This window comes from Macaca fascicularis, chromosome 6 (assembly GCF_037993035.2).
Source record: "Macaca fascicularis isolate 582-1 chromosome 6, T2T-MFA8v1.1".
Taxonomy (NCBI): domain Eukaryota; kingdom Metazoa; phylum Chordata; class Mammalia; order Primates; family Cercopithecidae; genus Macaca; species Macaca fascicularis.
In genome coordinates, this window is record NC_088380.1 from 85,359,925 (window position 1) to 85,374,295 (window position 14,371).

At 36.1% G+C, this 14,371-nt stretch overlaps 1 protein-coding gene across 50 annotated transcripts in view; it reads right to left on the reverse strand.

Moving 5' to 3' along the window:
* Nucleotides 1-14,371, reverse strand: part of SSBP2 (single stranded DNA binding protein 2) — a 329,283-nt gene that overhangs the window by 11,023 nt on the left and 303,889 nt on the right. For 39 of the 50 annotated variants that reach the window (XR_012413812.1, XM_073993723.1, XM_073993718.1 and 36 more), the window contains 3 exons: nucleotides 11,921-11,991; nucleotides 9,857-9,935; nucleotides 6,430-6,458 (listed from right to left, as the gene is read on the reverse strand). Coding sequence is in view for 45 of the 50 variants with exons in the window: in XM_073993723.1 (XP_073849824.1) it covers nucleotides 6,430-6,458; nucleotides 9,857-9,935; nucleotides 11,921-11,991 (179 nt within the window). In the remaining 5 variants the exon portion in view is untranslated. The remainder of the gene's footprint in view (nucleotides 1-6,429; nucleotides 6,459-9,856; nucleotides 9,936-11,920; nucleotides 11,992-14,371) is intronic. The other 11 variants (XR_012413808.1, XR_012413807.1, XR_012413804.1 and 8 more) reach the window with 2 other exon arrangements.

The window sequence follows — 14,371 nt, forward strand, 5'->3', positions numbered from 1 at the left end:
ATTAGTTAAATAAACTGTACCTTGAAAATAGGAATGATAATGCTTACTTAGCTCAAAAAGGAAACTGAATTTATAAAAAAATTGTAAGATTTACTCATAATTTATAAATTCTTTTGGATTTCTGTCATTTTATATATAATGGAGAAACTGGTAATACTACAATAAAATACAATCTAATATATATACACATATATATAAGAAAACTCAAGGATGCAGTCGGAAGCCGCATATTTTACACAGTCAAACAAAGGAGTGAAATGAACCCTCTTATTCTTGTGTAACAATCATACCCCCTGTGGTATCAAAGTGCCATGAGAGAAGCAGCGTATCTCAGATTCAGTTAGGGTGCTTTACATCTTTGCTGCACATTTGCCATATATCATTTCTTGATTTATAATTCTGAAAGTTTGGCTAACTTCAAACCTGATTCCTAACTCAAAGTGATTTTTAAATATTTAGAATTTGAAAGTAACGTTGCATTGCTAATATTTAAATACATACAAAATACTTCCAATGTTATTATTTCTGATTTACATGCAACCTCTTCATAGCATGGTGGCTCAGCATTATACTCTTGTGTGTGTGTGTGTATGTGTGTGTGTGTGTGTGTGTGTGTGTGTGTGTGTGTGTGTAGTGGGGATGGGTATTTAAGGACACTGAGAGGAAGATTAAAAGGATACATTCAACATACAAAACTGAGATAAAATCAGATCTCTGAAACCTATTCCTATTCAGCCTACTGGACCATATTTGAAAAGCTTGAAGTGATAGGACAATCGGGTTTTTTTGGTTTGTTTGTTTTTAACTAGAGTAATCTCCGCAAAATTGGAAAACAACAGAAGCTCCTCAGTGGGAAGTCTTAAGAAAACTGTGCTGTCTGTAATCACTGAGTGACATGATGATATGGGCTAAAGGGCACATTCAATATTGGCATCTGAGGGACAGCTAAGATAGTGGTACCAAAAACCATCCCAGAACAGGTTAGGAGGGTGGGTGGCAATGAATTGTGTGTATGCTTCATTTAACTGTAGCTGTATTTGTGTAATATGTCCAGTAGGTTTCATCAATAAGGCAAGAATATGACGTACAAAAAGGACTTAGGTTGGTCAAAAAGTCACTCTACTTGCTTCAGCACAAAAGAGTAACAAGATTACTTTTAGATACATTAGGCTCATCGGTTACAGTTATTTCAATGAATGTGTACTTTATTCCCTACTTTAAGAGTTTTGCTTGAAAAAATATGGTTAGGATTATACTGATTCCAACTTCAAGAAATTTTATTACATTCTCACTTATCATTTCTTCAAGCTGGAAATTCTTTCTCTTAAGCTATGATGTCATACATGAATGTTTATACACACACACACACGCACACACATACACACATAATACACCGCAAACACAATTTCCTCTGACTGCCATGTTTAACCCTGTTAGACTTCTTGGTCTGATTTCATCTAGCAGGTATTTCATATCTTCTTTTCTTTTTTTTTTTTTTGAGACATGGTCTCTGTCACCTAGGCTGAAATACAGTGGTGAGATCATAGCTCACTGCAGCCTTGGACTCTTGGGCTCAAGTGATGCTTCTGCCTCAGCCTCCTGGGTAACTAGGACTGCAGATGTTTGCCACCACATCTGGCTAATTTTTAAAATGTTCTGCAGAGATGAGATCTCACTATGTTGCTCAGGCTGGTCATGAATTCCTGGACTCAAGCAATCCTCCCCATTTGGCCTTCCAAAGTGCTGGGATTACAAGTGTGGACCACTGTGCCCAGTTCATATCTTCTCTTAATTAGTAAGTTATTATCCCTTCTCCCATCCTTAAAAATTATTCCAAACCTTTTAAAACTTTTTAAAATTCTAAATTTTTCCATTTTCAAATTAAAAAAGTGAACATTTATAGAAACTGTGGCTCTGCCTATAATTAGAATAAAATAATAATGACATTATTCTAAGTAGTGGATTTTGAACTGCTTTCTCACAGGCTGCCAACAGTGAGTCTTCTAGAGTGTTGTTTTGACTCTGCTAGCTCCCTCAAAGAATAAACTGTCAGTCATTCTCCCAGTGAGTACAACTGAGCTAGAACTCAGGTCAGCACACCTGAGATGATGGTGTAGATCTCTAGTCATCTACCAGCTCCCTTGTGAATGGCGTAGGATCTCTAACTGGAACCAAAGTTCTTGAGGTCAGAATGCTTCAGGTTGAAAATACTTTCTTGATAATTTATTAAATATGATATGATCAGAGCTTGTCTTCTCACATACATGTTTTTTTCAAACTCAAAAATATAAATGTGAGATATGTTAATGTGAACTGCAGAATTTATTTAGCTGCTTTTCTTCTAAGAAAACAAACCGGCTGGGTACGGTGGCTCATGTCTGTAATCCTAGCACTTTGGAAGGCAGAGGCAGGTGGATCACGATGTCAGGAGTTCGAGACTAGCCTGGCCAGCCTGGTGAAACCCTATCTCTACTAAAAATACAAAAATTAGCCAGGCATGGTGGTGCGTGCCTGTAATCCCAGCTACTCAGGAGGCTGAGTCAGCAGAATTGCTTGAACCTGGAAGGCAGAGGTTGCAGTGAGCCGAGATTGTGCCACTGTACTCCAGCCTGGGCGACAGAGTGAGACTCTGAGTCAAATAAAAAAAAAAAAAAGAAAACAAACCATATACTTCTCTCTACCCGCAACCCCAACTCCAAGGAAAAAGATTTTTTGTTTCATTAATTAAATGGGTGACCCCTCAGTTATTAAAGGGATGAAAGGAATTTCATATATCATCTTTAAAAGTCTTCTAAATTAAAGATAAACTCTGCGTTCTGAGAATGAGGCATATGAGTTTTACTAGGTAATGCTCAACTCAGCAAGAAATAATTTTGAAACTTCATTGGAAGCTTTGAATTCATTTTGCTTACTGAAATAGTGCCATCAAAGTACAATTGATAGTGTGAGTTCTTAGCCTTGTCCACAAAAGATTGTATAGCTAATGAGAAGAAAGATATTCAATGTCTGTATAGCACTTCATAGCCCTTAACATATGTTCACACTCGATTCTCAACAATTTTATGAAGCAGGCAGGGAATGAACTACAAGTTTTATGTTACAGCTAAGCAAACTATGCCTATGAGAGATTAAGTAACGTGTTCCTGCAACTTGTAAGTACTGTAGTAGCATCAGGTTTTCTGATTCTCAATTCAGTACTCTTTATCTTACATATAAAGTGGATAAAATAGAGTATCTATGCAATAAAAAGTAGAAAAACAATTGAAGTAGTACTTATACACAACATTTAAAATGGAGTAAAAATTTTTTTAAAAAATATGTGATACTGGTGCTGACAAAATACAGATTTAACTGCAGAACTATAGAGCTGTGGCTAGAGACCTAAGAGGGACTTTAAAAATTACTAAGCGATGGCTGGGCGGGGTGGCTCACATCTGTAATCCCAGCACTTTGGGAGGCCGAGGTGGGTGGATCACCCAAGGTCAGGAGTTTCAGACCGGCCTGACCAACATGGAGAAACCCCATCTCTACAGGCACATGCCTGTAATCTCAGCTACTTGGGAGGCTGAGGCAGGAGAATCACTTGAACCCAGGAGGTGGAGGTTGCGGTAAGCTGAGATGGTGCCATTGCACTCCAGCCTGGGCAACAAAAGCAAAACTCCAACTCAAAAAAAAAAAAAAAAAAAAAAAAAGAAAAAATTACTAAGCAATAATGGTCAAGGCTGTCTTTTGATTCACAAATAAAATTACTAGAAAAAAACGGGATGGAAATGAACGATAATGAATGATGCCAGGAAAACAAAAGGAAGAAGAAAGCTTCTTGAGATAGCTGAACATGTGCTGGAAAAGGAAGAAATGTGGGAAAAGCAGAGTTAGACTGTGACTGTGCATACCTCGGAGTCAAAGACTGAAAAAATTAGGGTGGGAGTGGAAAGAGGCAGGGAGAGAAAGAATCTGGGGCAGCGGGTATACAATGTGCACGATGCTGCTGATGCATCTTAAGAGAAAAAGTGACTATGGTGCAACAGGCACTAATGGTACCATCACCCAGGGTCGGCCAGCTTAGAGCCCAGAGCCAATGAACCTGGAGCAGACGTGGTGTAGAAATGAGATGCGTAGGAACTCATTTGAAGGCAGATTTAACTAGTCAATTCTAGCACATTGTTAAGTGGCATGTTTATTACTGGGGGATAAATCTTACATTAATTTAAATGCATATTAACTTTGCTTTATAAAAGTTTTTATTTATCCTATTTGTTCGAGCTCCTCTGTTAAACTGAACTTCTTGAGGGCAGAGAACATATCTTGTTTATCTTTGGACTTTTAGAGCCCAGCATAATGCCTCAGTGCGTCAACATTTACTGAATGAAGGAGCTCCTGCCTAAGAATAAACCACTTGAGCGTAGAAATCGTGTTTGTTGTTAGAGAAGTATTTTCTATGTCCCCAGAGTGCAGAAGGCAACACCCAGCACACACAGGTACACACTGGATGGTCAGTTACTGCTTAGAGCACAAGCAATGCATCATTAGGTAAGAGAGTGTTATGAGGACTGGGCATGGTATGGTGGAAAAACTTGTATCCAAAAACAGGCATGGGAAAGTAAGCAGAAAAGGAATAGCAACCGATCTGACATGAGGGCAGATTAGAAGACATTTAATTCACCATTATGACTTTAAAAAATTTTTAAACTTTTACAAATTATGAAGTACTTTCCCATATAGAATTTTATTACTTTCCCATATGGAATTTTGTTTATATCTATCTTATGTAAAAGGTTTTAGGTAGTTAGTAAAAATTTTAGGAAGATGGCCTAAAACTATCTGGATGATCCTACTTTTCTGTAATTAAGAATCCATCTGTAGATACAAGAATATGCTTCTCAAATATGGCATCAGAAATTTCACTGGTGACCACAAAGCACAATTCGGCTAATTAAATTGTTAGAAATACCTGAGATGCTGGGTGCAGTGGGTCACGCCTGTAATTCCAGCACTTTTGGGAGGCCGAGACGGGTAGAGTACCTGAGGTCAGGAGTTCGAGACCAGCCTGACCAACATGGTGAAACACCATCTCTACTAAAAATACGAAAATTAGCTAGGCTTGGTGGTATGAGCCTTTAATCCCAGCTACTCAGGAGGCTGAGACAGGAGAATTGCTTGAACCCAGAAAGGGGAGGTTGCAGTGAGCCTAGATTGCACCACTGCACTCTAGCGTGGGCAACAGAGCAAGACTCTTCAAAATAAAATAAAATAAAATAAAAATAAAAAAATAAATAAAAGAAGTATCTGAGAGCCAACACATTCATGGTAATCTGACTTGCAAAGGTCCAGAGAGAAGGCTCTAATAAAGTTACATAGGGAATTTTGTTTTGAAAACCGGCTCCATAAATACCATTTCTCACAGAGGTAAGCTAGTACTCATTATAAATATTTATCTATTTTTAGAAAAGAAAAAGACCTTTCTGATTTTTTCTAAACATGATTGTTTCTAAACATAGACATCCAAAATACATGTGGAGCTTGTGAGGCAAAGCAGCCAGGCAACAGAGTTATAATGCCAGAATTCCAATTAAATATTTTTTAAAACTTGAAGTCTTAATTTAAAATGTTTTTTAGCTCAATCAATCTTATTTTATTTTTCTTGGCAGCAGGAATTTTACATTATTATACATAAATATAAAGTCATCCTTAATGAATTTCTCTATTTATTGATATAGAACAGACTTCTAAGAGAGTCATTCTGGTGGTAGCGAATAATTAGTTCTCATCAGTAATTCTAGATATATTTGACTCACTGAGAACTATTTTAAATTCATCATGACCTAAATAGTATTTAGATACTATTCTTCAAAAATATAAGGCATTTTAGTAAAGGATTCACTTTAGATAATCAAACTATTGAAAGAGGGAAAATGCAAACACATACTAATGGAAGGCTCACTTTCCTGCTTGTACTAATATAATTTTCCTCTAATCACTTTCTTACTCTATTTTGGGAACTAGAACAATTATTGTGGAAATCAGCATTTTCTAATGAAGGTTTGCAAGATGAATTGGATATGTAAATGCAATGCCCTCATGATATATAATTACCACTTTTTCAAATTTATCTCTCCTCACATTTCTTTAGACATCTTTACATTTTCAAAAGATTATCTAAATTCTGTAAGTTTGCTTTACAAATAAGTAACATCTTAATGTGATTAAATTTGTCATTACTTGGGTGTCAATTAATAATGTATAGTATGTCCTGTTAATTAATCTTAGCATATTTAGAAACATTCTTAAAAGACTTATTTTACCCTTTCCTGCAGATAATATGCATTAGTATTCTTAACTTCCAATTAATTATACCTGGTCTTCTACTTTCAAACTATTGTTCAAGAACAAAATTCTGATTAAAAACAACACAGAATACACAGCACTCACCTTGGAAATACTGTCCATATCTCCTGAGCCTGAAACAAAATATAAAAATAAAGCCTTTATTAGGTAAGATTTCATTTATAAATTAAACACTCCTTTAATTTAAATAAGTGAAGTATATTATATTTTCCAGTGTATAGTTCCTGAGTTTTTAAATCTGAAAAAATTCCTCTTCTTTTACACAGTATAGTGAATCAGTACCATCTGATGGAAAATGCAAGGAGTTCTTTCCTTAGTTCCCAATCATTTTTTTTATGGAAGCATGAAGAAAACTGTTGTTATCATAGATTCCTGAATGTGAAATTTTAGAAAGACCATTTATATGCCCTACCCAATTAAAAATATAAAATGTATATATAACATATAGATATCTACATATATTTTTTGAAAATGATGCTGTAAATCTGATAAAATATAAAATGAACACTTGCAACAATGTTTGACAATATTTTAAACCATACTTTACTATAATAACCAAAAGCTAAGTATTAATATTAAAAAGTTGATAGCAATGAATATTCATGACAATTCTTCAAAATTAAAAATGTCTTTAAATATTATATTTTTATTTTGATCCTTGAAAGAAATAAACAATCAATATTAATTTCTTTTCTTATGTAAGAAATAGAGACCGGGCACAGTGGCTCAGGTCTGTAATCCTAGCACTTTGGGAGGCCAACGTGGGTGGATCATTTGAGGTCCGGAGTTCGAGACGACCCTGGCCAAACATGGGGAAACCCCACCTCTACTAAAAATACAAAAATTAGCTGGGCATGGTGGCGGGCCCCTGTAGTAGTCCCAGCTACTTGGGAGGTTGAGGCGGGAAATTCATTTGAACCTGGGAGGCAGAAGTTGCAGTGAGCCGAGATCACGCCACTGCACTCCAGTGTACGTGACAGAATGAGACTGTCTCAAAAAAAAAAAAAAAAAAAAGAAACAGAATCGTACATTAACTAACAGAACAATAATCAGATCTTTTCCACAATATTAACTTTACTTTAAACAATTTTACTTCTGACAATTTTCCTAGCATAAAAATAATATAACATTTTAGTGGCATAGTATCAGTCAGCATTACTAATAAAGCTAGCCCTTATTAACCTAAGTTGCAAATAAACAGGCATAATAAATGATTAAATACTGAATGCATATATGCAATCATATATATATGTGTATATATAATATGTACAGTAATGTTCATTATAGAAAGCAATGAGCCAGTTGCCAAGCATAGGTAAAAATCTTCTGAAAATTATATTCTGGTGACTATGATAACGAGAGCCTTTTAACTATACCAAATATCTTTTTTTTTTTTTTTTTTTTTTTGAGACTGAGTCTCGCTCTGTCGCCCAGGCTAGAGTGCTGTGGCTGGATCTCAGCTCACTGCAAGCTCCGCCTCCCGGGTTCCCACCATTCTCCTGCCTCAGCCTCCCGAGTAGCTGGGACTACAGGCGCCCGCCACCTCGCCCGGCTAGTTTTTTGTATTTTTTAGTAGAGACGGAGTTTCACCGTGTTAGCCAGGATGGTCTCGATCTCCTGACCTCGTGATCCGCCCGTCTCGGCCTCCCAAAGTGCTGGGATTACAGGCTTGAGCCACCGCACCCGGCCCCAAATATCTTTTTGTGAATAGTTCTACAAATAACAATATTGCAAAGTGAATTATTTTGCAATAAATTGGAAAATAAAATTCAAGAATGGTGCTGTCCAACAGAATTTTGTGCAATAATAGAAATGTTTCTCTGTGATGTTCATTAAGGTAGTCATTAGCTACAAGTGGCTGCTGTGTACCTGATATGTGGCAGTGCAACTGAAGAACTGAATTTTAAAATTTTCTTAATTTAAAATCAAATAGTCACACATGGCTAGTGGCTAATGCAATTGGACAGTGCAAATCAAGACTTTGCAATCTAGGCAAAATAAGTATAAAATTTTAAAAGCTCAAAAGTCTCTTAGTGTACTGCAAATAATTTCTTGATTATTGAAAGATTTTCCAAGTATCAGAGGGAGGCATTTCCTGACCTTAGGTGGGGAAGCGAAATCTGTATATAACCTAAATTACTCATGAACATATTTTTTCCAACTTATGTAAAAGATGAACCCTTTCCAAAAGAAAAAAAAAATCATAACTCCTACCCCCATTGTCAACTTTTAAATTAGTTTATGGTCATGTTACTTAAACATACACAAACATAAAAAGTGTTTTTTGTTTGTTTTGCATTTAACTTATGTGAATGCAAAACAAATATAACTATCTTGTGTGGTATGACCCAGTCAATTTTGCAACACTTGTCTGTATTTCTCACTAGTGTTAAGAGTTTTCATTCACCTTGCAGCTATTTAGATTCATATGGTAAGAACGCATAATTTATAAAGTATGTTTTCTTTTTCTTTTTTTTTCTTTTTTGAGACGGAGTTTTGCTCTTGTCACCCAGGCTGGAGTGCAATGGAGCAATCTCAGCTCACTGCAACCTCCGCCTCCGGGGTTCAAGCGATTCTCCGCCTTAGCCTCTCGAGTAACTGGGATTACACGCACCCGGCACCCTGCCCAGATAATTTTTTTTATTTTTTTATTTTTTTGAGACAGAGTCTTGCTCTGTCACCCAGGCTGGACTGCAGTGGTGCGATCTCGGCTCACTGCAAGCTCTGCCTCCCAGGTTCACGCCATTCTCTTGCCTCAGCCTCCCTAGTAGCTGGGACTACAGGCACTCACCACCGTGCCTGGCTAATTTTTTGTATTTTTAGTAGAGATGGGGTTTCATCGTGTTAGCCAGGATGGTCTCCATCTCCTGACCTCGTGATCCGCCCGCCTCGGCCTCCCAAAGTGCTGGGATTACAGATGTGAGCCATGGCGCCTGGACTATAAAGTATGTTTTCAACCGTCAGTCACATACTTGAAATGGTCTTTATCACGAAGACAATGTAGGCAGTGTTCTCTTAAAAGAGAATCATTCAAATTATCCAGGATATGATTAACAATTTTATGTTAAAAAGGAAGCAAACATAAAAATTCAAAAACAAAATTAAGAAATTTTTGGAGAGAACTGAAGTTCTTCTGAGACTGTGTCCACAGAACTCGAGACAAAACAACAACAACAAAACAGCTGCAAGAATACTGCAGCCTTCTGGGTTGGGCAAGCATGACACGTGCCCATAGCAGCAATGTCTCCTTTTATGGTAAGACATGAGATTTCTATAGGTTAAAGTAAATAACTGTGAATATGAACTAGAACAATTCTCACACTTCTGATCTTCAAGTGATCTATAGTTATAACCAATAAAATGTTGATTAAACTATCTGTTTGAGGTAAAAGTTGAAGTGTTTAAAAATGAGTAGCTGGCTATGGAAGAACTTTGGAAACTGTAATATCCACTATGTAGAATTAAGGTTTTCTTCTGAATTTATTCTAAACATCAAATTGAAAAGCCTTACCTAAAGAGCCATTCATGTGATGTGACTCCATTCCTCCTAATCCACCCATGGGACCATCTGACCCAGGGCCCATTGGAAACTATTTTAAAAATGAAGAAAATCACTGTAATCACACTGAAAACAATGGCTTATCTCAATTTTACAATATATTTAACATTACAAGACACTGCCACAACTTATTTTTACTTTCAAGCTATGGAGATCTTTTACTTGATGTTTTTCAGCCTTGTGGATTCTCTAACTGGACTGTTCACCTCTCTCATATCATTTTCTCTGTATTCCACATATAGACGTTTAGCTTAATCCTCAATCATCTCCAAATTTTTCTTCTTCAGATATACTCAGAAACTATATAAATTCCAGTGCAAATTAGAAGATAAGCATTTTCCTCTATGATATTGACAAATTTTCTATTGAAAACCAAAGGTGGTTCTTAAGAAGCTGTTAAGGGTACTGGCTTATTAATAAGAAAAATTCAATGTCATTATGACAACATTAACATTTTTCTTAGCAGGCAATCTGTCTTTGTTTAAATGGATATAATAAATAATTTCATCTTATAGGTTAAATACATTTCACTCCTTGGGGATTGCTGAATATAGCTAATTCTTCTTGGCAGTCTCAACCATGTTACTTCAATGACACTCAGACATTCCAAGGCCATTCTGCTTAACATTTTTTAAAGTAGTGGAATTCTTTTTTTCTTTCCTTTCTTTTCAGGTGAAATCTTACATTAGAAGCCTGGTACAAAACAGGTGTGCTATGATGGGGTTGGTGATAGAGAACCCATGGCCCGCCCACTCAGTCTTCCTCTCATCTCTCTAGAACACTGAGGAAACCTGGAGCCCAGTTCAAAGACAAGTTACCTATGATTACCTTACACTTACAGGTAAGACAGCCCGCTGAAAACACTTTCTCTTCAAATTTCCCATGCCAAAAGCATTTCTACGATGTTGTATGGTGCAGAATATTGACTATGGTGTCTGTGTGTGGATGGAGCGGTGGTGGTGAGTAATCATGAAGGCTTTTAGGGAGAAATAACTGCCTTTGGCAGGCAACCCTGTACTTCACCACCTCTGTGTGGGAATAAAATGGCCTTCTATCACTGTGGGCAATACAAAACACATGCTTATAACATTCCCCAAGAGAATGCCAATTTTGCTTGGTAAAATTGAGTATCTAAAAGCACACAGGCTGGTGTTCAGTAAACAAATTGGAATATGCATGCCTCACTGATGTAAGATATATATAAGTCAAAGAAATTGATTTAAACTTACTGCTATTATTTAGCTTTTATCAAAAGCATAGTTTAGATATGGGTTGAGAAACTGGTGCTGGTAGGCCTAGTAGACTGTGAACTTTTATCTGGCTCCTACAGTGTTTTAAAAGACGCTAAAACTATAGGTATATATATTTGGTCAGTTTAGCATATAACATATATATCTTCTGATTTTTCTTTGATTTCTGCTACCCTATATACACATGTGTATTAACTATAATCTGTTATAAATATTTTTGTAAACATGTAGGCCTTATAGATAAATAAAATGTTTTCCTGTGAGCTTCTGTGGAAAAATCACGACCAAATGCTTTATTAAGAACACCCAAGTTCTTCCTGTAATAACTGCTTTAGCTCCATATTTAAACTCTAGATTTCATATTCTAAAAAAAACAAGCATAGCCAACTTTCTCCTTTATTTTCAAGTTTATCAGGACAAAAAAAAATCACAATGAAAAAACTTAGTGATGTTAAAAATGAGGTTAATATAAATGATTATATATAACTTGTCATTTTCAAGTAGTATATATCATTAATTATTTACAATAAAATAAGATGAAACTAACGTATAATAATTACTTTTAAATTATATTGATATAAAGTCTCTGTTATATATGTGTACTATTTTTTTAACCCAGCTCAGAGAAAAGAATTTGACTTTTTGAATATCTAATAAGCTCCTGGATAATAAAATATAAAGTTTAAACCATATACAGAACATGGAATGCACTCAGAGTTTGAAAGTCTTCAAATATATTCCAAAAATTAAAAAAATTCATATTTACATTAGGTCTGTTAGGTCCAGGAGGTACTGCATTCATTAAAGTATACATGTTATCGCCAGAGTTGGTTGAATCTGAAACAAAGTATTACTTAATTAAAATATTTCTTTAGAATCTATACCCAATTCATCACAAAGTAACGATCAAAGATGGTTTGCATACATACACCTCTCTATATAAGCTGCAACACTTGAAATTGTCATTACTAAAAACAAATACCCAGTCATTTGCTGACCCCAAAATTATCATTCTGAGGCCATAAATTAGGTATGAGGAATAATCACTTCAATAATTAATGTAAAAGGAATATTAGAAATTTTAAAAATTATAGTAAAGTTTTTCTTTTAAAAAAAGATACTTCTTCACTTCAAGCAATTATATGTGTGTGTATGTGTATATATATAATATATAATATCTCTTAAACTTCAGATTCAGTTGCTTTTCAGTTTTATTTCTTTAAGTTTCCTATATACAAATTTAAAAAATAGCTTTTTTACTTAATAATTAGTGAAAACTGGTAGACTATCCTGGCTTAATTCCAAAAGAAAAAGATTAGAGTATACAATTAGAATAATGTAATTCTCTTGCTTGAACTAAAAGCCAGCTTCTTCCAGCACAATTTCTGATGAAATGTTTTCACTCACTTTATTTTTGATTTATTGTAGTAAAAATATCTGTACTACATATCCATATAAATATATGTAACATTGTGCAGTATTTAAAAAATTTATGTTTCATGTCTGTTAGCTAATTCTAATTAAGTCTCTGAGCATACATGTTTGTATAATATAAAACCTAGAGTGAAAGGCTAAATATTTTACACTGAGAAAATATAAATGATAAATTATGGTTTTCTATGTTTCCACATTATATAATTTTCTTAAATATAATGCAGTAGGCCTATTTTATTTTGTTTTTTAGACGGAGTTTTGCTCTATCACCCAGGCTGGAGTGCAGTGGCATGATCTTGGCTCACTGCAACCTCTGCCTCCTGGGTTCAAGCGGGAACCCTTGCCTCAGCCTCCCATGTAGCTGGGACTACAGGTGCGTGCCACCACATCCGGCTAATTTTTTGTACCTTTAGTAGAGATGGGGTTTCACTGTGTTAGCTAGGAGGGTCTTGATCTCCTGACCCTGTGATCTGTCCATCTCGGCCTCCCAAAGTGCTGGGATTACAGGCGTGAGCCACCGCGCCTGGCCAGTAGGCCCATTTTGAGAAAAAGATGTGTTTAAAATTTTTGTGGTGATTCGAGACAGAAGGTAAGTATCATTTACTTTCTCATGGCAGTAACCATAGAGTGGCAATTACTTTTCCTTTTACTGTGTGATTACTCATTAGACATTAATAAGTTTATTATTTTAGCGTGCATTACTTACAGAGTAGGTCTCATGTCATTTATTGGTTGGCTGTCAACAATGACCCATAAATCTAAATACTGTATTTTACTTCTATTTGAATATATCATAATGTTGAAAAAGTTGGAGTGCCCACCTCATGTTGACCCTATTTGTTTATTCTAAGGAAGGTCCCAACCTACTTTTGTGGTCTTAGTGTTTTTACATCCTTGTGTATGCTGTATTCCTGTCAACCCAGGCTACTGGTTTTTTCCTGCAGGTGACCAACCTTTCCACCTTCATGATTTTGTTCTTTCTTCCTCCAAACAGTCCAGTCTCTACACACTGCAATTCTACTCACTGCTGAAGGGCTATCTCAAATGATGTGTTCTGTGAGGTTTTTTTCCTGGTAGTTGCAAGTGCATGAATGCTCCCCTCCCACTGAGTTCTGCCTTCCATTATAGGAATATTTTACTGCTTTATTCTTTCCTCCTGCTTCCAACTAGGATATAATAAGCTCACAGAGAGAAGGAAAGGGACCATGCCTTACTCATCTTGTGTACTAAAGACAGTAAGTACTGCTAACTTAAATTTAACTGTTGGATCACACACACGATTAACTTAAAAAAATCTTGGATTGCTTTTTAAACACAGGAAATCTTCAAATGGGTTTTCAACTGTATTGGCCTTACTCTTGGTGAAAGGAAGATGGGTTACATATTTTAAATATGCAGAAAGAAAAGAAATTTATCATTTTAAAGACTAATCAAGAATATAATTTCATCTGCTACAGAAAAAATTTGAGAGGGATAAGATTGGCATTTATGGCCGGGTGAGGTGGCTCACACCTGTAATCCCAGCACTTTGGGAAGCCAAGGCAGGTGAATCACTTGTGGTTGGGAGTTCCAGACCAGCCTGGCCAACATGGTGAAACCCTGTCTCTACTAAAAATACAAAAATTAGCCAGGTCTGGTGGTACACGCCTGTAATCCCAGCTACTCGGGAGGCTGCAGCAGGAGAATCGCTTGAATCCGGGAGGCTGAGGTTACAGTGAGCTGAGACTGTGCCACTGCACTCCAGCCTGGGTGACGGAGACTCTGTGTCAACAAAGAAAAAATA